At 46.7% G+C, this 26663-nt stretch overlaps 2 protein-coding genes across 3 annotated transcripts in view; one reads left to right on the top strand and one right to left on the bottom strand.

Moving 5' to 3' along the window:
* Nucleotides 1-26663, bottom strand: part of PARPBP (PARP1 binding protein) — a 169611-nt gene that overhangs the window by 139506 nt on the left and 3442 nt on the right. The window lies entirely within an intron of this gene.
* NUP37 (nucleoporin 37) overlaps nt 1-26663 on the top strand; it is a 153454-nt gene that overhangs the window by 115538 nt on the left and 11253 nt on the right. For both annotated transcript variants that reach the window (XM_082256502.1, XM_082256501.1), the window contains exon 6: nt 2509-2599. In XM_082256502.1, the coding sequence (XP_082112628.1) occupies nt 2509-2599 (91 nt within the window). The remainder of the gene's footprint in view (nt 1-2508; nt 2600-26663) is intronic.

Genomic DNA, 26663 nt, shown 5'->3' on the forward strand with positions numbered 1-26663 from the left:
TTTACTTTCAGTGAAGCAAACTCTCTCCAGAAGTTCAGTGAGGATCTCTGAATGATCCAATGTTGACCTAAATGACTAATGATGATAAATAGAATCCACCTATGTGTAATCAAGTCTCTGTATAAATGCACCTGCACTGCGATAGTCTCAGAGGTCCGTTTAAAGCGCAGAGAGCATCATGAAGAACAAGGAACACACCAGGCTGGTCCGAGATACTGTTGTGGAGAAGTTTAAAGCTGGATTTGGATACAAAAAGATTTCCCAAGCTTTAAACATCCCAAGGAGCACTGTGCAAGCGATAATATTGAAATGGAAGAAGTAACAGGCCACTGCAAATCTACGAAGACCTGGCCGTCCCTCTAAACTTTCAGCTCTTACAAGGAGAAGACTGATCAGAGATGCAACCAAGAGGCCCATGATCACTCTGGATGAACTGCAGAGATCTACAGCTGAGGTGGGAGACTCTGTCCATAGGACAACAATCAGTCGTATACTGCACAAATCTGGCCTTTATGGAAGAGTGGCAAGAAGAAAGCCATTTCTTAAAGATATCCATAAAAAGTGTCGTTTAAAGTTTGCCACAAGCCACCTGGGAGAAACACCAAACATGTGGAAGAAGGTGCTCTGGTCAGATGAAACCAAAATCTAACTTTTTGGCAACAATGCAAAACGTTATGTTTGGCGTAAAAGCAACACAGCTCATTACCCTGAACACACCATCCCCACTGTCAAACATGGTGGTGGCAGCATCATGGTTTGGGCCTGCTTTTCTTCAGCAGGGACAGGGAAGATGGTTAAAATTGATGGGAAGATGGATGGAGCCAAACACAGGACCATTCTGGAAGAAAACCTGATGGAGTCTGCAAAAGATCTGAGACTGGGACGGAGATTTGTCTTCCAACAAGACAATGATCCAAAACATAAAGCAAAATCTACAATGGAATGGTTCACAAATAAACATATCCAGGTGTTAGAATGGCCAAGTCAAAGTCCAGACCTGAATCCAATCGAGAATCTGTGGAAAGAACTGAAAACTGCTGTTCATAAACGCTCTCCATCCAACCTCACTGAGCTCAAGCTGTTTTGCATGGAGGAATGGGCAAAAATGTCAGTCTCCCGATGTGCAAAACTGATCGAGACATACCCCAAGCGACTTACAGCTGTAATCGCAGCAAAAGGTGGCGCTACAAAGTATTAACTTAAGGGGGCTGAATAATTTTGCACGCCCAATTTTTCAGTTTTTTATTTGTTAGAAAAGTGAAATATCCAATAAATTTCGTTCCACTTCATGATTGTGACCCACTTGTTGATGATTCTTACAGTTTTATATCTTTGTTTGAAGCCTGAAATGTGGCAAAAGGTCGCAAAGTTCAAGGGGGCCGAATACTTTCGCAAGGCACTGTGTGTGTGTGTGTGTGTGTGTATATATATATATATATGTGTATATGTATGTATATATATATATATATATATATATATATATATATATATATAATTTCTTTTTCTTTTTTCAAAATTGTTGATATTTATTTGTTTATAGCGCAAAAAATAACCCCAGAGGTGATCAAATACCACCAAAAGAAAGCTCTATCTGTGGAGGAAAAAATACAAACGTTTTTTTTTTTTTTTTTTTTTTTTTTGGTACAGCATCAAACGACCGCGCAATTGTCAGTTAAAGCAACGTAGTGCCGTATCGCAAAAAATGGTCTTGTCATTAAGGGGGTAAAAACCTTCTGGAGCGGAAGTGGTTAAAGTAGAAACACAGCAAAAGCTCAGTTCGTTTTCCACTCCTGTGACCAGTTTTCAGTGAATAGCTGCCTGAAGCAAACTGTCAGCTGATGTCACAGAGCCCGTCCAGGCTGGGGAAAGATCGTGACTATATGGTTGGGATCTACTCAGATGCCTGGACTGTCATCTGGCTCAGCCTCTGAGCTCCCCCCTCCGCAGCCTAACGCTTAGCAGAGAGCCAGTGACTGACACAAGAAGAACTGTGTGATCAGTGATCTTTGATTGCTCAGTTCTCAGTTTTAGAGCTGTCGGAGGACAGATGCAGTATCGGACTGATGCTGCATCCACCTAGGGAATTATAATTTCTAGAAAAAATAAATAAAAATTCCCCAAATTTCCCTTTTAGTCATGTGATTGCTATGATCATAATTATCACCGGACACAGCGATCACGGGATCGCGCCATTGCTTGCCCCAGGGGGGTCGCGTCAGTGCACATGTGCTGAGCAATGTACCAGTATGTTGCTTAGCCCAGAGCTGCCGCCCCACCACAGTAAATGTACTGTGGGCAAGTAGCAGGTGGTTAAAGGTAACTATGAATAATGGATCTGCAATGCTTACTTTTAACTCCGCCATGCACGGTGATATGTAACATGTATTGCATTTTACGTTTTCATATGTAGGTGCCCCTTGTGTGTGCTTAGGTATGGATTTGGGGGTGAGGGGGGAGATCTTAAATGATTCTACTTTAATATTTTGCATTTCTGTTTTTTTTTTTTAGAATTTGGGATTTAGGAGGAAATCAGATTGCAATTTTTATGCTACGATCTCCTGGGATGAGTGTAGCATGGCATCCAGAAGAAGCATTTAAGGTTTGAATGAGTCAATCTTTAATGGAATCAAGTACATATAAGTCGTGTTCATTTATAAATATAATTTCTGATTTAGTCCGCTATATACTGCTAATTTCATATTTCATCAGTTATATTCTATGCACAAAGAGTCACTGTATTGTAATTCATTTTATTGTTACACTTGCTGAGACACTGCTTTTTGGCTATTGGCATAGCCTGGAGAGTAATATCAGGAATACATTTTTTCACATCTGCAGATGTTGAAGTGCCTGTGTTACCCATTTTCCAATAACAAAGACAATTGTGTGGACTTTTCAGCTTTGTATTAGTGTATCAGGTCAGGTAGTTTGCTTATGGCTTTGACTAATGCTGGAGGCTGCAGGTATACAGTAAATGCATTACTGCCAGTGCTGTCTCATGTGCAGCCAGTTTTTTAGATGGGGTTTGTTCACACCTACTATTCCTTTCTCTTCCCCATTTTCCTTTTTTACTACTTATAATATATTTCTGTAGCCAAGGGCTCAGGACTGATTATAGACCCCCCCAAAAGATTGCCCACTATGTGCCCTTACCCCCTTCCTCAGACTGTCAAAATCATACATTTTTAGCTCCAGCCCTATTAGGCACCAGTAAGACTTAGAAATATGTCAATAGCTTTATTTTAGTTCATATATGGTTTTCAACTGTTCTGTTCCTGAGCTATCTGTTAGGATTTCGTTACACAAGTCACAGCTTGAAATCTAGGTGCAGTTACTAGCAGTGTTTTTCACTTTGATTTCAGATGTATTAATAAAAAAGAATAATGTTTCAGTTTTTTTATGATTCAGAGATTCATTCTCCTACACCCATCATTTGGTTCCTATACTTCTATAAAACACAGAATAGAATATAAAATAAGTGGCTACGGCACCTAAATCCACAATATGGGGAGGTCCATCCAAACCACTGCACAATAAAATAAACCAGAAAGGATAAAGCACCTACTAAGGCTACCATATACATTTATTGAAATTTGAATATATTATCATGTAGGAATAATAACCTGCCAGTGATATAAACCCAATACTCTTAGGTCACCTCAGCGTCGTTCCCCCGCCCATACACACACACTCACCCCCCTTAATAATTACTAACCCCCACCCAACACCTAGCCCTGTGGTGGGATCCTGATAGGACTCCAGCTTGGGGGAAGGGGCTGAGTGGAAATGGGACCACGAGGCAAGGAGTTGGTTGGGGGTTAGGAATTGTAAGGGGAGGGGGGCATTGAGGGGGAGGTAGGTGACCCAAGGGTATTGGGTTTATATCACTGGCGTTTTATTCTTACATGAATATATGTCCCATTTTCAATAAAAGTATATGGTAGCCTTAGTAGGTGCTTTATCCTTTGTGGGTTTTTTTTGTAGTTCCTATACTCCCCCAAAGGGTATGAATTAGGGTTCGACCGATTATCAACAAAGCCGATATATCGAGGGCTGATCTGCACTTTCCCCAATATATCGGAATTGGCCCCCGGAGGTTACCAATATTGCCGCTAATTTGGGAAAGTGCTGTACAGGAGTGATGCCTGCAGCTAGAGGCACCATCCTGGTACCGGCGTCCATAGCCGACGGTCGGCTGTCTTGTAATGACAACCGATGTGACTGAGAAGCCGCTCGGCTGTCATTACAAGGAGCGGTAGAGGCCGCATTCGGCTCTGATTGGGTCTCCATGTAAAAACCCGGAAGTGATGTCATGACATCACTTCCGGGTATTCGGCACCAGATTCGAAAAAATTACAGCATTCAAAACAGCCAAACATGGCTGTTTTGAATGCTTTTAAGTGCAGAGGAGGGGTTTGAGACCCCCAGATCCCTCCACAACAGTACCTGTCAAGTGTAAAAATAATTTTTTTTTAAAAAGATTTACAAAAATTTTGGCCGATACTGATATTCAATGGCCAAAATATCGGTATCGGCAACGAAAATCCAATATCGGTTGATCAATAGTATGAATATCTCCAATTAAGACCCTCTGTTGTAGGGAAAGAAATGTGTTATTGCAACTGTTAGTTTAATGAATGAGCTTCAGAAATGGGAATAATTAGAACAAGAAATTTATATGGAATACCTAAGGCAAATTTCTGCTTGAAACTTGTAGCTCTATAATGCTCAACAAGCCAAATCCCATTTATTTCAATGGCCCCTGTTCTCGTCTGAGCGTTCTGTCACCTGAATCAAAACACAAACCTCATATACTTCAATGGAAAGGCCTGAAAATGTGTGACATGAGCCTTTTAAAAGCATTTTGTCACGCATTTTGTGCTTAAACAGCAGCTCTCCTCCCCCTAGTGCTTTCTATTGGCTAAACAAAAATGCTTGAAACAGTAAAACGCTTGTAATACACTTCTAAAAATGCTCAAAAACCCACAAATGAAAATGCCTGAAAGTTGCTCTTCTCAGGTGTGAATGCAGCCTAAGTCACTGGCCAGATGAATGATGTCCACACATGCCCGCTGATGAGCTACATCTTTGATTTTAATACTAGCTAACTGGGTTGTAATGGATGAGGTCACAAAGCATTCCATTCTGTAGACAATTTCTCTAAAATATACAGCTGCAAGAAAAAGTATGTGAACCCTATGGAATGATATGGATTTCTGTACAAATTGGTCATAAAATGTGATCTGTTACAACAATAGACAATCACAGTCTGCTTAAACTAATAACACACAAAGAATGAAATGTTGCCATGTTTTTATTGAACACACCATGTAAACATTCACAGTACAGGTGGAAAAAGTATGTGAACCCCTAGACTAATGACATCTCCAAGAGCTAATTGGAGTGAGATTTTAGCCGACTGGAGTCCAATCATTGAGGTAAGATTGGAGGTGTTGGTTACAGCTGCCCTGCCCTATAAAAAAAAACACACACCAGTTCTGGGTTTGCTTTTCACAAGAAGCATTGCCTGATGTGCATGATGCCTCGCACAAAAGAGCTCTCAGAAGACCTACGATTAAGAATTGTTGACTTGCAACCCTGGAAAGGGTTATAAAAGTATCTCTAAAAGCCTTGCTGTTCATCAGTTCATGGTAAGACAAATTGTCTATAAATGGAGAAAGTTCAGCACTGCTGCTACTCTCCCTAGGAGTGGCCGTCCTTTAAAGATCACTGCAAGAGCACAGCGCAGACTGCTCATTGAGGTGAAGAAGAATCCTAGAGTGTCAGCTAAAGACTTACAAAAGTCACTGGCAAATGCTAACATCCCTGTTAGCGAATCTACAATACGTACAATACTAAACAAGATGTTCCGCGGCAGTACTAACAAAATATTCTGTGGACAGATGAAACCAAAGTTGAGTTGTTTGGAAGAAACACACAACACTATGTGTGGCGAAAAAGAGGTACAGCACACCAACATCAAAACCTCATCCCAACTGTGAAGTATGGTGGTGGGGCATCATGGTTTGGGGCATCTTTGCTGCGTCAGGGCCTGGACGGATTGCTATTATCGAAGGAAAAATGAATTCCCAAGTTTATCAAGACATTTTGCAGGAGAACTTAAGGCCATTTGTCAACCAGCTGAAGCTCAACAGAAGATGGGTGTTGCAACAGGACAATGACCCAAAGCATAGAAGTAAATCAACAGCATAATGGCTTAAACAGAAGAAAATACGCCTTCTGAAGTGGCCCAGTCAGAGTCCTGACCTCAAACCGATTTGGAAAAGCTGCGGCATGACCTCAAGAAAGCGACTTACACCTGACATCCCAAGAATATTGCTCAACTGAAACAGTTCTGTAAAGAGGAATGGTCAAGAATTACTCCTGACCGTTGTGCAGGTCTGATCTGCAACTACAGGAAGCGTTTGGTTGAAGTTATTGCTGCCAAAGGAGGTTCAACCAGTTATTAAATCCAAGGGTTCACATACTTTTTCCACCTGCACTGTGAATGTTTACATGGTGTGTTCAATAAAAACATGGCAACTATTCATTCTTTGTGCGTTATTCGTTTAAGCAGATTGTGATTGTCTATTGTTGTGACTTAGATGATGATCAGATCACATTTTATGACCAATTTGTGCAGAAATCCATATCATTCCAAAGGGTTCACATACTTTTTCTTGCAGCTGTATAAATAGGATTTTTATAAACTGTATCAGTAAATAGGAAAAAGAAAAGTATAAATAAATTTTCCTATAAATCTCTATTTGTCACATTCTTTGGAATCTATATTAATGCCTAACACTTTGAGTTGTAAGTAAGGTTGTTTCTCTCAGCTGTTCTCAGTATTTGTAGTTCTATTACTTTGAAGGTTACTTGTAGTGCATACACAAAAGATTTTTATTTGTTTTTTAAATAAAATATTATTTCTCTTTGGTTCGTTGACGGACACAGCTCTTCAGGATTCTTGAACCATTGAGCTATACTGCCCTCTACAGGAGTAGGACACTAGGCAGAAAAAGGAACTTTACTATGTCTGTGGGCAGTCCCTGGTGGTATATACTCCCCCTCATTGCTATAGCTCCTCGGTTTTTTTTTTCTGCCTAGTCAGGAGCAAGTTCCTTGCTGGGATCTCTGATCCTGGCAATTTTTTTTCTTTTCATATTGCAGTTTTCTCCTGTTTTTTTTTCCTGGGAGATCTACAATTAAATTTTGGACTGGGCAACGGGCTGGATAATATAGATCCAGCGGTTACTCCAGTCTGGCCAGCGAGCGCGCGCAGACCACAGCTCGGTGCTAGGTCAGCCACGACATAGCCCTACTGGACGGTGACTGACCTGCAAGTTAAGTCTTGCGAGGTCGCATACCACCAGGTCTTGGCCTGCCTAGTTCCTGGTATGGTGAGTAGCTATCCCCCCTCTCCCCTTGGAGGGTTTTGGGTATGAACACGGCTCCTTCCCGTTAGACCCCCCCTGTACTCTGGTAGTCCCTGCAGGTCATCAAGGGTGGAGGTGGCTTTTGGGCGGCAGGCTAGCAAAAAGCATCCCTCGTCTTCCCCTGCCTCATCTGTCTCATCAGATCCTGAATCTGATTCGGCCACCGCAGACGTGGCCCACCCGAGTCTTCGGCCACGCACCCTGACTTATCTGAAAGTGAGGATGATTCCTCCACACCTGTAGCTGTGCACAAAAAGGCGCTGGTTGACACACTGATTTTTGACTGTACATTAAACTTTAAAAATAGAGGATGCAGCTGAAGCTGCGATGGAGGTGGCTGTCCCCTTTGGCACTCGCAGGCCGTCTCGAGCAGCAAAAGTGTTTCCTTATCTCCTATTTTTATAGATTTGTTGCAAAAGAGTAGGAGCATCCTAAACATTCCTTTGTGGTTCCTAAAAGCTTTGCGGTGAGGTACCCCTTTGGGGAGTCAATCCTTAAAGGTGGACTGTTCCACTGGTGGGGAACCCCCCGATTTCCAGGTTGAATAAGGCAACCATGATTCCAATTGAGGAATCGCCGGTCTTTAAATAACAGAAAAAACGGAAGCTGTGGTCCGCAATATGTTCACTGTTGCTGGTTCGCCGCTTAGGCCGGTCTTCACTATTGCCCTGGTGTCGCAAACTCTGACCGAGTGGGCTAAACTTTTGCGCCGTGACCTGGAGGGTGAGCAGCTTCCCACTGCCTTTGCTGAACTGACGGGCCAGTTGATCGAGGGACTTTAGTTCATCTGTAATGCCTCTTTGGATGCTGCTTCCCTGATTTCTAGGCTCTCTGTTTCAGCAGTGGTACTTGGGCGCATATTGAGTCTCACAGTGGGGAAGAGTACTTTTATTCCGCAGGCTGTTAGGGGTAAGGAACCTCGTCGCAGATGTGGCCTGTCCTTCTCTACTCACAAGAAATGTTTTCGTCCCTTGGGGTCCACCGACAAGGGTTCAAAACCTTTCTAGTCCTCCTCGGGAGGTTCCAAGCGGCCCTGGTCTGGCAAGCCAAGAGCGGGATTCTCTGGATCCGTGGACAAGGCTCCTTCAGCATGAAGGTGCGCTCTCACCAACGCCTTTGGGTGTGGGGACGGCTTCGTTGGTTTCCGGGCCTGGGGACCTCATTGGTACAAGACAAATGGGTCCCCGAAGTCCGGCTACAAGATTGAATTTCAATCTTACCCTCCAGAAAGGTTCTTTCCTTCTAATGTGCATGTACATCTGTCCCCGGATCGAATGCAACCCCTTTTTGGGGCAGTACAAGACCTGCTGCTTCAGGGTGTGATTGTCCCTGTTCTGTCCTCCAAACAGTTTCAGGGTTTTTATTTAAACCTGTTCACGGTCCCAAAGAAAGAGGGCAAGGTGCGTTCGATTCTGGACCTCAAGGCCCTGAACTGTTGTGTGCGGGTACAGAAGTTACGAATAGAGTCCATTCGCACAGTGGTGGCATCCCTACATCAGGGTGATTTTCTTGCCTCAGTCGACATCAAGGCTGCGTGCTTGCACATTCCAATATGTGCCTGGCACCAGCGTTTCCTCTGCTTTGCTGTAGAAGAGGAGCACTATCAGTTTGTGGCGTTGCCCTTTGGTCTCTCCTCTGCTCCTTGGGTCTTCACTAAAGTGTTGGTCCCCGTTCTGGCATTGCTACGTCAGCGGGGGATTGCAGTACTGGGCTACCTAGACGACCTTCCGCTGCTCTCATGGACAATGTGTAGATCCCTCTACAGACCCTGACTGAGTTCAGTTGGCTTCTGAATTACCAGAAGTCTGCTCTGATTCCATCCAGAAAATTGTTTTTTTCTGGGTCTGACTCTGGGTTCAGCTCTAGCCAGTGTTCCTTTCTCTGGACAAACTCCAGAAGTTACATGCTGTGATTCATCTCCTGCTGTCCGGCACATGGTCATCCCTCCAGACTTGCATGCAGTTACTGGGCCTGATGGTATCTACCTTTGAGGTGGTTATGTTGGCACAGTTCCATATGAGGTCCCTGCAAAGGGAGATCTTGGTCAAATGGGATAAGTGTCCGAAGTCTCTGGACAATCCGATCCGGCTGAGCCGGGAAACCAAAGGGTCTCTGGTCTGGTGGCTTCACTCTCTGGCTCTTCAACAGGGCAAATCGTTTCTCCCCTTGTATTGGACAGTGGCCACCACAGATGCCATTCTGTCTGAGTGAGGAGGTGTCCTGGGTCGGAGCTCTGCTCAGGGTATTTGGATACTGGAAGAGTCCAGACTACCGATAAATGTCTTGGAACTCCGGGCGATCATGCTGTGCCTGGATCACTGGACAGATTGTCTCCAGGGGGTTCCAGTGTGGATTCAGTCGGACAGTGCCATGATGGTGGCTTATGTTAATCACCAGGGCGGAACAAAGTGTTGGCAGCCCTGGAAGTAACTGGCATTCTCCGGTGGGCAGAACGCTTTGTTCCAGGCCTCTCCGCCGTACACATTCCAGGAGTAGAAAACTGGCAGGCGGACTATCTCAGTCGGCAATCGTTGGAACAAGGAGTTTGGTCCCTTCAGCCAGACGTGTTTCATCATGTCACCAGTGGGGCATCCCTGAGGTGGATCTGTTGGCATCCCGGCTCAACAGAAAAATTCAGAGGTTTGTGGCACGGTCACGGGATCCTCTGGCAGACGCCACAGATGCTCTAGTGGCCCCCTGGGGCTAGTATCGTCAGATCTGCGCTTTCCCTCCTCTCAAGCTTCTGCCAAGGCTCTTGCACAGAATAAAGGCAGAAAGGATTCCAGTCATTCTAGTGGCCCTGGACTGGCCTCACTGGTCTTGGTACGCCGACCTGGTGTGGCTGGTTGCCGATGTCCTTGGGAGATTGCTTCTCAGGGAGGATCTCTTGTCCCAAGGGCCAATATTCCATCCTGCTTTACAATCGCTGGCTTTGACGGCTTGGCTGTTGAAAGTCAGGTGCTGAAGGATAGAGGTTTACCTGGGTGATTGATCTATCATTGTACGTGGAAAGAGTACATTTCGTGGTGTGAGTCAATTGGTGTTCACCCTCGCTCTTTTTCGGTGGCTCTGGTCTTGACTTCCCTTTTAATGGGGGGTTGAGAAGAAATTGGGCTTGAGTACCATCAAGGGCCAGGTGTCGGCCTTGGTGGTGTTCTTTCAACAGTCCCTGGCAACACACTCCCTGGTGCGTACCTTTTTATTCAAGGGGTTCTCCTCTAAATCCACTGGTGCGGTCTCCTCACCTGCCCTGGGATCTGAACTTGGTACTTTCAGTTCTCCAGAAGCCTTCCTATTCAGGCGATTCCCCTGCTTACGCTGTCCCAGAAGGTGGCCTTTTTGGTAGCCATCACCTCTGCTCGCAGGGTGTTGGAACTGGCGGCGTTATCTTGTCATACTGCTTACTTGTTGGTCCACAAAGATATGGTGGTTCTTCGCCCATGTCCATCGTTCCTTCCTAAAGTAGTCTCTGATTTCCACTTTAATGACATTGTGTTGCCTTCCCTGGGTGCAAGGCCCAAACATCCTAAGAAATTTGCGTTGCATGCCCTGGATGTGGTTCTGGGGATTCGGGTGTACCTGGCACCTATGGAGTCTTTTCGGAGGTCAGACTCACTGTGTTTGCATTCTACTCGGGCAGTTAGTGCTTCTTTTGGCCTTCCGTCATCAGGTGTTCTTGGCGCAGGTTTGCAAGGCGGCCACTTGGTGGCCAGTGCTCACTTTCACTAAATTCTATAAAGTGGATGTGGGGGCGTGGCTTGGTAATGGCGCTGTGGGGACGCGGTTCAGGGAGCTCCGTGACCACCGGCGGTGTTACAGCCTCAATCAGCCAGCAAACTCACCTCTTTGCACATGCCCGTGGGTGCCAAGACTCTGGTGGCAACTCGGGGACTGGACATCTCCGCTTTCTTCCTCCGGTATTCCTCCACTCTGTCGGTCCCCGCGGCCTCCAAGGTGGCGCCGCCGCATCCGTCCTCAGCAGGACCAGCTACACAGAAGAAAACCGGGAAGTCAGTACCCAGCCAGCATGCGACCCCAGCTCCCACTCTGCATGGCCCCCCCTCTCCGATTGTGTCACCGGAGCTACTTCCAGCGGACTCCCCGGTCTCCTCGGATGTATCCAGCCAGCTGCATCACCCCCCAGCCTCTGAGTGGTGGGAAATTCTCTCCCTGATACCCACCAAGCAGGACTTGGGCGACGGGCTGGATGTTGAGATCCGGTGGTCACCCCAGTTCAGCCTACGAGCGCGTGCAGGCCATAGCTCCGCGCTGGGTCGGCCGCGACAAAGTCCCACTGGGGGACTGACCCCGCGAGTTAAACGTCTCGCTGAAACGCCAAGGACCATGAGTCACGGCGTCTGTATTGGTCGACAGCCCTCCCGCCCCGGTGGAGAGGGGTACTGTCAGGAGTTGGTGCCCGCCTGGTTCCGGTATGGTGAGTAGTATGTTCCCCCTTTTCCCCCTGACGGGTCTTGTGGTGAACGCGGGCCCCTCTCTGTATGGTAAGATAGAGTCCCCCTCTATCCTATAACTTGGCACAGATCCCCCTACTTTGAGTGTGATTTTATGTGCAAAAAAGCCAGGAGGCTTGGTTTGGGAGCTAACAATCTAATTGTATACATGTTTAAAAGATTGTAATCAGTGGCAAATAAGGTACCTACCAGTCAGAAGCCACGGACATGTAGACTGCCAAATCTCCAGCTATAGCAGGCCTTCCGAACGGCCAGGCGGTCCGCCAGGGCCGGTACCGCCAACCACGCCAGATCCCCATGCAGAGAAGGTGTTGTGTGCTCTGCAGCACACCGCTATTCGGTACAGGCCGCCGCCATTTTTTTTTTTTTGCTGGATCGCACGAGCCACCATTTTGGCGTAGCCTCGTGTCTCCAGCATGGGGGCGGCCATGTTTGAGGTGATCCAAACACCTCGTGGAGCTAGGGGAGGCGCCGGAAGGCGTGCAGAGGGGCGGAGCCGCCTCCTTTCTTCCTGGGCAGCCAGCCAAAAGACTTCCTGTTTGTGTAGACAGCGCTGTAACCTGTTGCAGTTAAACTCTGAGCATCAAGTGGTGAGCCTGGGGGTCTATCTCTCTCTCTCTCTCTCTCGATCGATAGGGATCCCTAGCAGGTAACACTAAGGGGCTTTTGTGGCGCTGGGGGTCTGAAAAAAAAAAAAAAAGTTTTTTATTTTTGAATTGTATTATCCGGCAAGTGACTGGAATAATCATGGACCCTGCCACACAAATTCACAATTTACAATCGCTGGCTTTGACGGCTTGGCTGTTGAAAGTCAGGTGCTGAAGGATAGAGGTTTACCTGGGTGATTGATCTATCATTGTACGTGGAAAGAGTACATTTCGTGGTGTGAGTCAATTGGTGTTCACCCTCGCTCTTTTTCGGTGGCTCTGGTCTTGACTTCCCTTTTAATGGGGGGTTGAGAAGAAATTGGGCTTGAGTACCATCAAGGGCCAGGTGTCGGCCTTGGTGGTGTTCTTTCAACAGTCCCTGGCAACACACTCCCTGGTGCGTACCTTTTTATTCAAGGGGTTCTCCTCTAAATCCACTGGTGCGGTCTCCTCACCTGCCCTGGGATCTGAACTTGGTACTTTCAGTTCTCCAGAAGCCTTCCTATTCAGGCGATTCCCCTGCTTACGCTGTCCCAGAAGGTGGCCTTTTTGGTAGCCATCACCTCTGCTCGCAGGGTGTTGGAACTGGCGGCGTTATCTTGTCATACTGCTTACTTGTTGGTCCACAAAGATATGGTGGTTCTTCGCCCATGTCCATCGTTCCTTCCTAAAGTAGTCTCTGATTTCCACTTTAATGACATTGTGTTGCCTTCCCTGGGTGCAAGGCCCAAACATCCTAAGAAATTTGCGTTGCATGCCCTGGATGTGGTTCTGGGGATTCGGGTGTACCTGGCACCTATGGAGTCTTTTCGGAGGTCAGACTCACTGTGTTTGCATTCTACTCGGGCAGTTAGTGCTTCTTTTGGCCTTCCGTCATCAGGTGTTCTTGGCGCAGGTTTGCAAGGCGGCCACTTGGTGGCCAGTGCTCACTTTCACTAAATTCTATAAAGTGGATGTGGGGGCGTGGCTTGGTAATGGCGCTGTGGGGACGCGGTTCAGGGAGCTCCGTGACCACCGGCGGTGTTACAGCCTCAATCAGCCAGCAAACTCACCTCTTTGCACATGCCCGTGGGTGCCAAGACTCTGGTGGCAACTCGGGGACTGGACATCTCCGCTTTCTTCCTCCGGTATTCCTCCACTCTGTCGGTCCCCGCGGCCTCCAAGGTGGCGCCGCCGCATCCGTCCTCAGCAGGACCAGCTACACAGAAGAAAACCGGGAAGTCAGTACCCAGCCAGCATGCGACCCCAGCTCCCACTCTGCATGGCCCCCCCTCTCCGATTGTGTCACCGGAGCTACTTCCAGCGGACTCCCCGGTCTCCTCGGATGTATCCAGCCAGCTGCATCACCCCCCAGCCTCTGAGTGGTGGGAAATTCTCTCCCTGATACCCACCAAGCAGGACTTAATGGAGATGGCTGCCTAAATTGTGAGTACCCTCTCCCACAAGATTAACTTTCTTAAACCTCAAATTGACCAGGTGGACAGTAGAGTAGAGGTGGTGGAGGAAACCCAGACCTCCCGAACATCCAGGGTCACTGCATTGGAGCACTCCCAGACCCTCTTCCAGAGGCACCTGATCATACTACAGGTGCAGCAGGATGACGGTGAGAACCGCAGCCGCAGAAACAATATACAGCTGCGGGGTCTGCCTGAAGCCACCCTGGGGCCTGACCTAAAAGCTACGGTTACTGCCTTCTTTAATAGACTGCTTGATAGGCCGCCCACTGAGGACATAGAATTGGACCTGGTGCACAGGGTGCGGGCCCCCGCAGCTCCGGGGCCGATCACCCGAGGAACGTGCTGGCCAGGGTCCATTTTCATTTCCTCAAGGGGGAAATCGTGAGGAAGGCTTGGACTAAGGGCCCTTTGGACTTTGATGGGGCTACTATTCGCCTGTTCCCAGACCTGTCACGTCTAACCCTGAAGATGAGGGCCATCATGAAACCTTTATTGGAGACTGTACGGAATGCAGGGGCCACGTATCACTGGGGCCACCCGTTCCACCTGGTGGTTCTGAAGGGCGGGAACTCCTTTGCCCTCAGATGGGCCGGATCAACTCCCTGAGCTCTTCTCATTCCTGGGCGCCCCTCCGGTTCAGGTCCCTGACTGGCTGAGCAATCCTTGGGGTCAGGGCCCATCGAGACCCCCTGCACCGAGACCCCATCGTCACAGGAGCTGACACTCCAGATCCGTCATGCAGCGGGAGTCGGATGACGCTCCGGCCTCCCACAAACCATAGGGTCCGCAAGGAACATATTTTACCGGACGGGACTGCCTGGAGGCTTCCTGATCTTTTCTGAGGCCCCCCTCTCCCCCCCCACTTCTTTTCACTGCCCCCCTGGAAACTGTCGCCACGCACCATGTCACACAGCCACATGAGACTTCATGGCCCCCCCTGGCCTTTCCCTTACAATGAGTTTTAGGACCTGCGTGGATCTCCAACGGTCTTACAGGGGCCGGTGTGCTGCAGGATGTAGGGAGGCTGCTGGTGACTAGTCTAGCTGGTGTCCCCCATGGGTTGGGGTTGGGGGCTTAGGGGGGGGTGGTGGGGGGTCGTAGGAACTAAACCTTGTTCACACTGGGCATGTGTGTTTATTTTTTATCTTCTCCATTGGTGATGGCACATGATTTTGAGGTTTCAGTCTATCAGACGTTTAACTGGGCTGGTATCTTCGAGTCACATCTCCCAAAACTCTCATAGTATCAAACCTCCATTTCTCTATCGCTCATTGACAGACGTAGTCCTCGGTGATACAGCACCTTCGGGTTATGTTGCCTCCACAGGAGCAGGACTAGACAGGAAATTAAAATGCTCTGGCCACACCCTAGGGGCAGTCCCAGAGGGTATATCCTCTCTCTCTCTGCCTCAGCAAATCAGTTTTTTTCTGTCTAGTCAGGAGTAAGGACCTAGATACCTTGCTGGGATCTTCGGTTCTGGCAAGATTTTTTTTTCCTAAAAAGATTTTTTAGACAGCTTTTTTTCTCCAGTGTTCCTGTGAGATCTTCAAGCAAGAAAGCTGAACTGGGCGACGGGCTGGATGTTGAGATCCGGTGGTCACCCCAGTTCAGCCTACGAGCGCGTGCAGGCCATAGCTCCGCGCTGGGTCGGCCGCGACAAAGTCCCACTGGGGGACTGACCCCGCGAGTTAAACGTCTCGCTGAAACGCCAAGGACCATGAGTCACGGCGTCTGTATTGGTCGACAGCCCTCCCGCCCCGGTGGAGAGGGGTACTGTCAGGAGTTGGTGCCCGCCTGGTTCCGGTATGGTGAGTAGTATGTTCCCCCTTTTCCCCCTGACGGGTCTTGTGGTGAACGCGGGCCCCTCTCTGTATGGTAAGATAGAGTCCCCCTCTATCCTATAACTTGGCACAGATCCCCCTACTTTGAGTGTGATTTTATGTGCAAAAAAGCCAGGAGGCTTGGTTTGGGAGCTAACAATCTAATTGTATACATGTTTAAAAGATTGTAATCAGTGGCAAATAAGGTACCTACCAGTCAGAAGCCACGGACATGTAGACTGCCAAATCTCCAGCTATAGCAGGCCTTCCGAACGGCCAGGCGGTCCGCCAGGGCCGGTACCGCCAACCACGCCAGATCCCCATGCAGAGAAGGTGTTGTGTGCTCTGCAGCACACCGCTATTCGGTACAGGCCGCCGGCATTTTTTTTTTTTTGCTGGATCGCACGAGCCACCATTTTGGCGTAGCCTCGTGTCTCCAGCATGGGGGCGGCCATGTTTGAGGTGATCCAAACACCTCGTGGAGCTAGGGGAGGCGCCGGAAGGCGTGCAGAGGGGCGGAGCCGCCTCCTTTCTTCCTGGGCAGCCAGCCAAAAGACTTCCTGTTTGTGTAGACAGCGCTGTAACCTGTTGCAGTTAAACTCTGAGCATCAAGTGGTGAGCCTGGGGGTCTATCTCTCTCTCTCTCTCTCTCGATCGATAGGGATCCCTAGCAGGTAACACTAAGGGGCTTTTGTGGCGCTGGGGGTCTGAAAAAAAAAAAAAAAGTTTTTTATTTTTGAATTGTATTATCCGGCAAGTGACTGGAATAATCATGGACCCTGCCACACAAATTCCCCCACCTGTTTCCCTCGAGGGGGCCACAGGACCCGCCGGTGCACAGAGTGTGGAGGCATTTACAGCAATTTTGGAGTCTATGGTGGCTCGGGTGGAGGCGGCCTGTCAGGGACGAGGGTCAAGGAAGCGACCCCCGCCTACCCCTATATTATCTGACACCTCTGACTCAGATTCAGAGATGGTCACTGCAGCTGCAGGTCCCTCTGCAAGGGCTGTTACCTCAGGTAAAGCTCCCTCAGACAGTGAGGAGGACGTTCCTTCTCCCGCTATAATTCAGGAAGAAGCATTGGTGGACGCACTAGTTGTGGCAGTGCGGGAAACCTTAAGACTTGAGGTTTTACCGGCAGAAGCAACTGAAACAGAGATTCCCTTTGGTACTAACAAGCCCATCAAAACGGTGAAGGTTTTTCCTGTACCCAAGTGTTTTGGTAATAAAATTAAAGGAGAATGGGAGCATTCTAAGCGTACCTTTACGATTTCCAAGCGTATTGCTAGACGCTATCCATTTGAGGAATCCTTCATTAAGAAATGGACGGTACCACCAGTGGTGGATCCACCTATTTCCAGGCTGAATACAGCCACGGTTATCCCAGTGGAGGACACTTCGTCCTTTAAGGATCCGGTGGATCGAAAGATGGAAGCAGAGTCCCGCACTATCTTCTCTCTGATAGGGTCAGCATTTAGACCAGTAATTGTTATTGGTCTAGTTTCCCAGACACTTACGGAATGGGCGAGATTGGTACGCCAAAACCTTAGGGGAAAAGATATTCCCCAGGAAACATCTGATTTGATGGAACAGATTATACAAGGGCTACAGTTTATCTGTGACGCAGCCTTGGACACTACTCCCCTATTAGGGCATGCATCTATGGCAGCGGTAATCCTCAGACGTGTGCTGTGGTTAAAATGTTGGTCAGCTGACCTAGGTTCCAAAAAGACCTTGACGAATCTCCCCTTTCAGGGGAATCGTCTATTTGGGGCCACCCTAGATGAAATCATTAAGGATGCCACGGGGGGCAAGAGCACTTTCTTGCCACAGGCTGCTAAAGCTAAGGGACCTCGCAACAAGCGAGGACCTTTCTTTACCGCCCATAAAGGGTTCGTACGCCCGGCTGGAACAAGCGGGAAAGGCAAGACTCCTCCAGGAGGGTTCAAGAAGGGCTGGTCGGACAAACAGAGGACCGACTCAGCCAAACCCGAAGCAAAGGATTACACAGCCTGAAGGTGCGCCCCCACCCGGGTTGAGGGTGGGGGGACGTTTTCACCGGTATTCAGGACATTAGATCGAGCATCAACTACTACTACCGGTGCGATTCTTCCCTTCCAACATTTAAGTACTACAGGGAGCGGTAGTCACCGTTCCCTGAATAGATCTTTTCCTTTACCTTTTCCTAAGATTAGTCTCTATTCCCCACAGGAATCGGATCTGGTTGACCAGACAGACCAAGAAGCCTCTAGCCGGGTGACTTCGGTCCCTGAGGTTCAACCAGAAAAGATCACCCTTCCTGATAGGAATCAGGTATCTGATAAATGTGTGGGAACAGAAGACGACCAGACTTTCTCGGATGGTCGAGGCCAGATAGCTCTAGGGACGCCTGGTTCAGATCCAGTCAGCGCCAGTGGTCCTAGAAATTCTAGGCTGGCCTCGCCAAGCCGGCCTGGCCGACTTGGACATGCTAGTCGCAGACGTTCCGTGGAAACTTCGTCTCAAGGAATGTCTGTGGTCTCAAGGACCAATTTACCATCGTGCTTTACAGTCGCTGGTTTTAATGGCTTGGCCATTGAGACCCAAGTACTGAAGGACAGAGGTTAGTCAGCTTCAGTCATTCCTACCCTTATTAAAGCAAGGAAAGCGACTTCCAGCAAGGTCTATTATCACACATGGAAGACTTATATTGCGTGGTGCGAATCTTTAGGATTTCCTCCACGTACCTATTCGGTGACTCGAATATTGCCTTTTTTGCAAAAAGGGGTTGAGCAGAAACTAGCCTTGAGCACCATCAAGGGTCAAGTTTCAGCATTAGCAATCTTCTTTCAGAAACCTTTAGCTACCAGGTCCTTGGTGCGGAATTTCATCCAGGGGGTGCGGCACCTGGCTCCACCAGTCCGCGCGCCCTTACCGCCCTGGGATCTTAATTTCGTTTTGTCGGTTCTACAGAAACCTCCCTTTGAAAACATCAGGGAGATTCCCTTGCTTACTTTATCCCAGAAGGTGGCCTTCTTGGTGGCTATCACTTCTGCACGCAGGGTGTCAGAACTGGCTGCTTTATCATGCCAGTCCCCATACTTAGTGATTCATAGGGATAAGGTAGTACTTCATCCTAAGCCATCCTTTCTTCCAAAGGTGGTTTCAGATTTTCATCTGAATGAAGATATTGTACTACCTTCCTTGTGTCCTCAGCCCAAGCATCATCAGGAACATGCGTTGCATTCCTTGGATGTGGTTCGGGCAATCAGGGTATACCTGAAGGTAACGGAATCATTCCGTAAGACGGATTCACTTTTTGTGATCACGGATGGCCCCAGAAAGGGTTTGCCTGCATCTGCCGCGACCATTGCCAGATGGATCAGACAGACGGTGGTACAGGCTTATTCTATTAAGGGTCAGAGCCCTCCGTTCCCTGTTAAGGCGCACTCCACTCGAGCGCTCAGTACTTCCTGGGCCTTTCGCCATCAGGCGTCAGTGGTCCAGGTATGTAAGGCGGCCACCTGGTCGTCGGTACATACCTTTACAAAATTCTATAAAATTGATGTGATGGCATCAGCGGATGCCTCATTTGGCCGCAAGGTTTTGCAGGCCGCAATTTGAGGAGACCGGTGGTCTACCTCGAGGGTTTTTTTCTGTTTGAAAAATTTCTTTTTGTTGAGTCTTCATCATTAAGGATGAGCATTGTAAACTTCTAGTTGGCACCGGTTGGGCCTTCTAGATTGGGATTTGATTTCCATTTTCCCACCCCTCATTTGTGATACTGCTCTGGGACGTCCCGAAGGTGCTGTATCACCGAGGACTACGTCTGTCAATGAGCGATAGAGAAAAATGGATTTTTGTAAAATCTTACCGTAAAATCCTTTTCTCTTAGCTCATTGACAGACGTAGTCCCCGCCCCTCTGTTTTTGAGTTGGGTTGGGTTAAAATCTCTAAAGACTGCTTTTGTGACATAACTGATTTGCTGAGGCAGAGAGAGAGAGGATATACCCTCTGGGACTGCCCCTAGGGTGTGGCCAGAGCATTTTAATTTCCTGTCTAGTCCTGCTCCTGTGGAGGCAACATAACCCGAAGGTGCTGTATCACCGAGGACTACGTCTGTCAATGAGCTAAGAGAAAAGGATTTTACGGTAAGATTTTACAAAAATCCATTTATCCCCGCACTAGGCGGTGCCTGGTTGCGCTAGGTTTCTTTGTGTTCGGGGATCATCCTGGCATAAGTTTCCCTTTCCTCCTCTTTTTTTTCCACTCCCTTTCTTCCATTTCACCCTCTCTCCTCCCCTTCTTGTTTTCCTCTTAAGTTTTTTTTTCCCACTCTCTCCCCCCCCCCCTCTCCTTTTCCTCCTCCCTCCCTTGCCTCTTCTTTCCTCTCCCTATCTTTCCTTGGGCCAGGTACCATGCCGACACATTCTAGCTGACTTCGTTGAATATGAGGGGGCTGTCCACTCCGGAGAAACGTTGCGTCTCTTGTCCAATCTTAAGCAGAGCCGGTCTCATTTCGCATTCTTGCAGGAGACCTACTTCCAGCAGGACTTTATCCCAAAATTGTGCAATAGGGACTTTCCCTGGGTGTACCATGCCCCCTCGCCCCTCCCGAAGTCAAAGGGGGTGAGCACTGTAATATCCAAGTCCATACCTTGCAGGCTGCTGTTTAGAGTGTATGTTCCCTCTTTAGGGGTTTATTGTTCAGGGGGGCTCCAGTTGTTTTTTTGTTGAGCTTGTGTTACCTGGTTTGCTGTTGTTTAGCCCTAAGATTTTTTTATTGTCCCACCCCTCATGTTTGGCGCTGTTTTGGGATGTCCCAATGGTTCACAAATCCTGAAGAGCTGTGTCCGTCAATGAACGAAAGAGAAAATAGGATTTTTGACTTACCGTAAAATACAATACTCTGCGTTCATTGATGGACACAGCACCCACCCTCTATGGAGTTGTATTACTTCTGACACTGCTTGTAACAAAACTGAGGACTTATAGCAGAGACCTATACCACCAGGGACTGCCCATAGGCGTAATCAAGTTCTTTTTTTCTGCCTAGTGTCCTACTCCTGTAGGGGGCAGTATAACCCAATGGTTCAAGAATCCTGCAGCACTGTGTCCCTTAATGAACGCAGAGAAATGGATTTTACGGTAAGTCAAAAATCCTATTATTATAATTTTTTTTTCTTTTTCAGTTAAAGGGGCCATATAGTGTATTTTTTTTTCTTCAATCATTTATATTGGTTTTGTTTTCATGGGTTATAAATAGAATAAGGTTACAGAGAAAACATGGAAAGATAAAATTAAAATACAGAACATGTCCTATGAAAGAATGTCAGCCACACTCCCCTCTAACAGTGTTTTTTAATAATGAATTGACTGCATACAGTACTACGTCATGTTTCACCACTCCTGGCTTGCTCACAAGTTTACTTGAAATTAATAAATAGCATATCATAGTTTAACATTACAGGTGTCTCCGTCTCTTGCCTTGTGGATGAACATGTTTCGTGATCCACCTCTTCTTTAGAAGCAACGTCGGTGCATTAAAAATGTTATTCTGTTTTTATTACACCAACGTTGCTTCTGAAGAAACAATGGACCACGAAACATGTTAAGCCACAGTTTAAGAGATTGTGACACTGGGTCAATATACTTACTTGATCCACCTCTTCTTTAGAAGCAACGTTAGTGCATTAAAAATGTTATTCTGTTTTTATTACACCAACGTTGCTTCTGAAGAAACAATGGACCACGAAACATGTTAAACCATAGTTTAAGAGATTGTGACACTGGGTTAATATACTTACTTGATGTTAAACGCCAGAGGGGTTACCTCTCAATGCTAATGAAGTGCTTGAGTAGTTCAATAGTCAGTTCTTACTTTTAATGTTTTTACCTGTTTTATTAATAAAATAGTGGATTTTAATTATTTGATGAAATGTGGTGCCTATTAAGAACATGTTTCCTCTTTGTTTGGTTTTGTATTGTATATGTATTTGTTGATTATATTAATCGGATGTGGCACCATTTAGTGTGTTAACAAGCGAGTCTCCACACTGCCACCTAGTGGAGCCTCGTAGTTTTTTATTACCTCAAAATCAACTGACTAGCGCAGTACCTGATGACAAGTTTATTATAAGCAAAGTGCCAAAATCATACTCGCAAAATGCCAAAGACAAAAAAGTGGTAAATCAACAAGACTCAAGTGACCGGAAGGTCAGGATGTAGATGCGTATCACCAAGACTCGGACATCACTCAGACGTACATGCTGACACGTTTCAAGGGACGAGCCCTCTTCTTTAGAACATAGTTTGTCTGTATGTCAGCTTACCTCTACATTTACTAGGATCTGAACCACATGACCAGTACCACACAGATCCTCATCTCGGAAGGGCTATTGCATAAGCAGTGATTGTCCTCCAGAGCCATGAACCAGAATTAAATAAAAAACAGAGACAATAATGAAGGTAAAATGCTTAGTAGGGGTGTGGCTAGGCAATGATTCCGTGAGGCCGCAGACAGCAGGAGCTTGTTGAGCTGAGCGGAGCCTAATCCTCTGCAGCCAGCGTCCCAGCCCCCACAAATGCAGCTTACATGCCGGTAACCCAGGCGTCTACACAGCCATGCTACAGCTCCAAACGCTCTGAGATCACCGCATATTTCCTGAGACGCCCGGCGGCCTCTCAGGGCTCTACAGCCTCCTCTAAAATGGCGCCAACGCATCCTTTGGCCACGAGCTCCGCCACCATGGCATCACAGCAGCAGCTGAAAAAAGCCTCTAAGGCAAATTCTGATTGGTTGGGAGAATCATCTCCCCCCACGCAGGGTTCCCTTGTCTGGGAGCAGGCTACGGAGGAGTTTGGGACTACACAGGCTCCATTAGTACACCAGCTTCTACCGGTCACAGAATGGAAGGAGTTCGTCTCCTGCATTCCAACCAAGCAAGATATTGCAGACATGGCGTCCACAATTGTGAGTAACCTGAAAGGGGAAATAGACTCAGTCAAGCAAAAAGTGGATCAGGTAGACGCCAGGGTCGGCCAGGTGGAGGAGGTACAATCCCTAACAGACTCTGTAATCAATGACTTAAAAAAATCACAATTGTTATTACAGAAACCGATTATTTCACTGCATCTGAAGCAAGATGATAGTGAAAATCAAAATCGCAGGAACAATGTTAGACTTAAAGGGATACCTGAGTCTGTATTGGGCCCTGATCTCAGGGAGTGTGCGATGAAAATCATTAATGGGCTATTGAAGCGTTCACTGACTGAACCTTTTGAAATTGATAGGATTCATAGGATTGGAACCACATACAAAAAAGGCTCTGAAAACCCACGGGATGTGTTAATAAGGTTAAATTTTTTTGCCTTCAAGGAGGAGATCATGAGGTGTGCCTGGAAACAGGGTTCATGGGACTATGAGGGCTCGCAAATACGCTTACTACCTGATCTCTCATATAACACTCTACGAATGAGAGCCATGTTAAATCCTCTCTTGGAGGAAATTCATAGGATGAAGGCAACATATCACTGGGGACATACTTTTCAGCTGGCGGTAACAAGAGACAAGAAGTCGTTTACTCTTAAGTGGCATGATCAGCTCCCAAAACTGTTTACATTCCTTGGGATCCCCCCTATACCCATTTTGGACTGGCTGGGGGTGTTTGAAGGGGAGGGCCCTGGTGCCCTCACATGGAACAGGCTTGACTCTAGCACACAGGCCACAATACGTAGACACTCAGAAAATAAGGACAGAAGAGGATCCTGTTAGCGCATGATGCTACGAGGAGGAAAAGAGGGGAGAGAGGGTTTTTCCTTCTTTCTTTAGATCAGTGAAGATATGCGTCTAAGAAGATTTATAAGTTTTTCTGAGGGTTCTTTATTGCTCCAAATGATGACTATTTTTCTACTATAAGATGATAGCATGCGTTTTTTTTTTTTTTTTTTCCTTTTCCTTTTTTTCTCTTTTTCCTTTTTTTTTTTATATATATATTTTTTGCTATGGGTCTTTGCCTTAAAGGCCTATTGTCATGATAATGGTATTATAAAGGGTTAATTCCGGTATTAAGGATCTCTCCCTCTCCCTCTTTTATGGAGGGTGACGGAGGGTTAAAATATTCTGTGTCCTAACATGTCTAAGAAGATTTATAGGTTTCTCTAAGGGTTCTTTTTTGCTCCAAATGATAACTATTTCTCTATTATAAGATGATAGCATGCGTTTTTTTTTTTTTTCTTTTTCTTTTTTTCTCTTTTTCCTTTTTTTTTTATATATATTTCTTGTTATGGGTCTTTGCCTTAAAGGCCTATTGTCATGATAATGGTATTATAAAGGGTTAATACCGGTATTAAGGATCTCTCCCTCTCCCTCTTTTATGGAGGGTGACGGAGGGTTAAAATATTCTTTGCCCTCATATGGAACAGGCTTGACTCTAGTACACAGGCCACAATACGTAGACACTCAGAAAATAGGGACAGAAGAGGATCCTGTTAGCGCACGATGTTATGAAGAGGGAAGAGAGGGTCTTTCCTTCTTTCTTTGGATCAGTGAAGATATGTGTCTAAGAAGATTTATAGGTGTATCTAATGGTTCTGTATTGCCCCAAAAGATTACTATTTTTCTATTCTAAGATGATAGCATGCGTTTTTTTTCCCTTTTTTTCTCTTTCTATTTTTCTATTATAAGATGATGGCATGCGTTTTTTTTTTTGTTTTTTTTTTCCTTTTTTTTTTCTCTTTTTCTTTTTTTTTCTTTTTTTATATACATTTTTTGCTATGGGTCTTTGCCTTAAAGGCCTATTGTCATGATAACGGTACCATAAAGGGTTAATTCCAGTATTAAGGATCCCTCCCTCTCCCTCCTGTATGGAGGGTGACGGAGGGTTAAAATATTCTTTGCCCTCACATGGAACAGGCTTGACTCTAGCACACAGGCCACAATACGTAGACACTCAGAAAATAGGGACAGAAGAGGATCCTATTCGCGCATGAAGTTTTGAGGAGGAAAGAGGGGAGAGAGGGTTTTTCCTTCTTTCTTTGGATCAGTGAAGATATGCGTCTAAGAAGATTTATAGGTTTATCTAATGGTTCTGTATTGCTCCAAAAGCTGACTATTTATCTATTATAAGATGATAGCATGCGTTTTTTTTTTCTCTTTTTCTTTTTTTTTTTTTATATATATATATTTTTTGCTATGGGTCTTTGCTTTAAAGGCCTATTGACATGTTAAGGGTATTATAAAGGGTCAATTCCGGTATCAAGGATCTCTCCCTCTCCCTCTTTTATGGAGGGTGACGGAGGGTTAAAACATTCTTTGCTGAAGGTGTGGGGTGGGGGTGGATCGGAGGACTGGGGGGGGGGGCGGGAGGGAGGTGGAGGGGTTGGGTATCCTCCCCGGCTGCCCTCTGCGCCCCTCAACCCTCTAGATCTCTCTAATTTGTTTTTCCCTTTATGGGGGGGGTGACGGGGTGGCTGCGTCCGTCCTCTCGCCCCCCTCCCCCTCAGATCAGAGGAGGGCCCGCGGCGCTCGGAGCTCTAGGCAAATAATTTTCTCATTTTTTGTTATTTTTTATTATCTGATCTGTGGGAACCTCACGGAGCTTGTCTATCACATTTTTTTACCCCACTATAGGACGCGCCTGGTTGCCCGAAGGTAAATTTATTACGCGCCTGGTTGCGCGAAGATAGAGTTCTTTCCTCCCTTTTTTTTTTTTTTTTTTTTTGGTTGTTTTTTTTTTTTTCTTCCCTATGTCTGAATACCCGGTTGCGGGCGGGGGGGAGGGCTGGGGAGGACACCACATGCAACACCGAATACCCATAAACGAGGGGAAATCGGATGTAAAGTCACAACCCTCAATGTTAGAGGGCTATCTACCCCACAGAAGCGTGCACGCCTACTGCAGGATTTGAAACGTAGCCATACACAAATAGCATTCCTGCAGGAAACATATTTCAGGAAAGAGTCTATACCCAAATTATACAATAAAGATTTTCCCTGGGTATATCATGCCCCTTCTCCTATTGCTAAGTCCAAGGGTGTCAGTATCCTTATTTCCAAAGAGAAAGTGTGGTCATATAAGGAGAGTTTAGCAGACCCCATGGGAAGATATTTGTTAGTAAAGGGGAGTTTTGGACGGACAGATCTCACACTGGTGAATGTGTATCTACCCAACTGAGACCACCTAGCTTTTCTACAACAGTTGATACCGGTCATTTTGGGTTTTAGGGAAGGTCATTTGGTCTTGGGGGGGGGGGGGGATTTTAATTTTGTGCCAGAACCCCTTATAGATACTTCAAAGAAATCTTCCTGTATTTCATACTCGCGACTGCGGCGTCTGCAGCGTGAACTTTCTATCTTAAATCTCGTCGACCCTTGGCGGTTAATGCACCCGAATGTAAGGGACTATACCTATTATTCTCCGATCCACAACGCCTACTCTAGAATAGACCGCATCCTGGTCTCTCAGTCAGATCTTCCGTTGGTATTCTCCAGCATCGACAATTTTTCTATATCAGATCATGCCCCAACTCATGTCTGCATGGGATGGGATTCTATGCCACCTAGACCTACTACATGGCGTTTGAATGAATCACTCCTGCAAAATCCAGAGACGGGGGGGGAAATTGAGGAAGCGTTGAAAAACTATTTTCTAGAAAATAAAGATGACTCTTTATCTCCTCCAATCATTTGGGAGGCCCATAAAGTTGTGGTTTGAGGGGTTATTATGCGGCTGGCTTCTCAACAAAAAAAAATCAAGGAGAAAAAGGTGAACGAGTTGCTTTCTCAAATTGAAGAATTAAGTAGACTCGACAAAAGATCCCTGGCCATCTAACATCTGGCCCCTCTTACCC

This window comes from Pelophylax lessonae (genome assembly GCF_965119305.1).
Source record: "Pelophylax lessonae genome assembly, chromosome: 4".
NCBI lineage: Eukaryota > Metazoa > Chordata > Amphibia > Anura > Ranidae > Pelophylax > Pelophylax lessonae.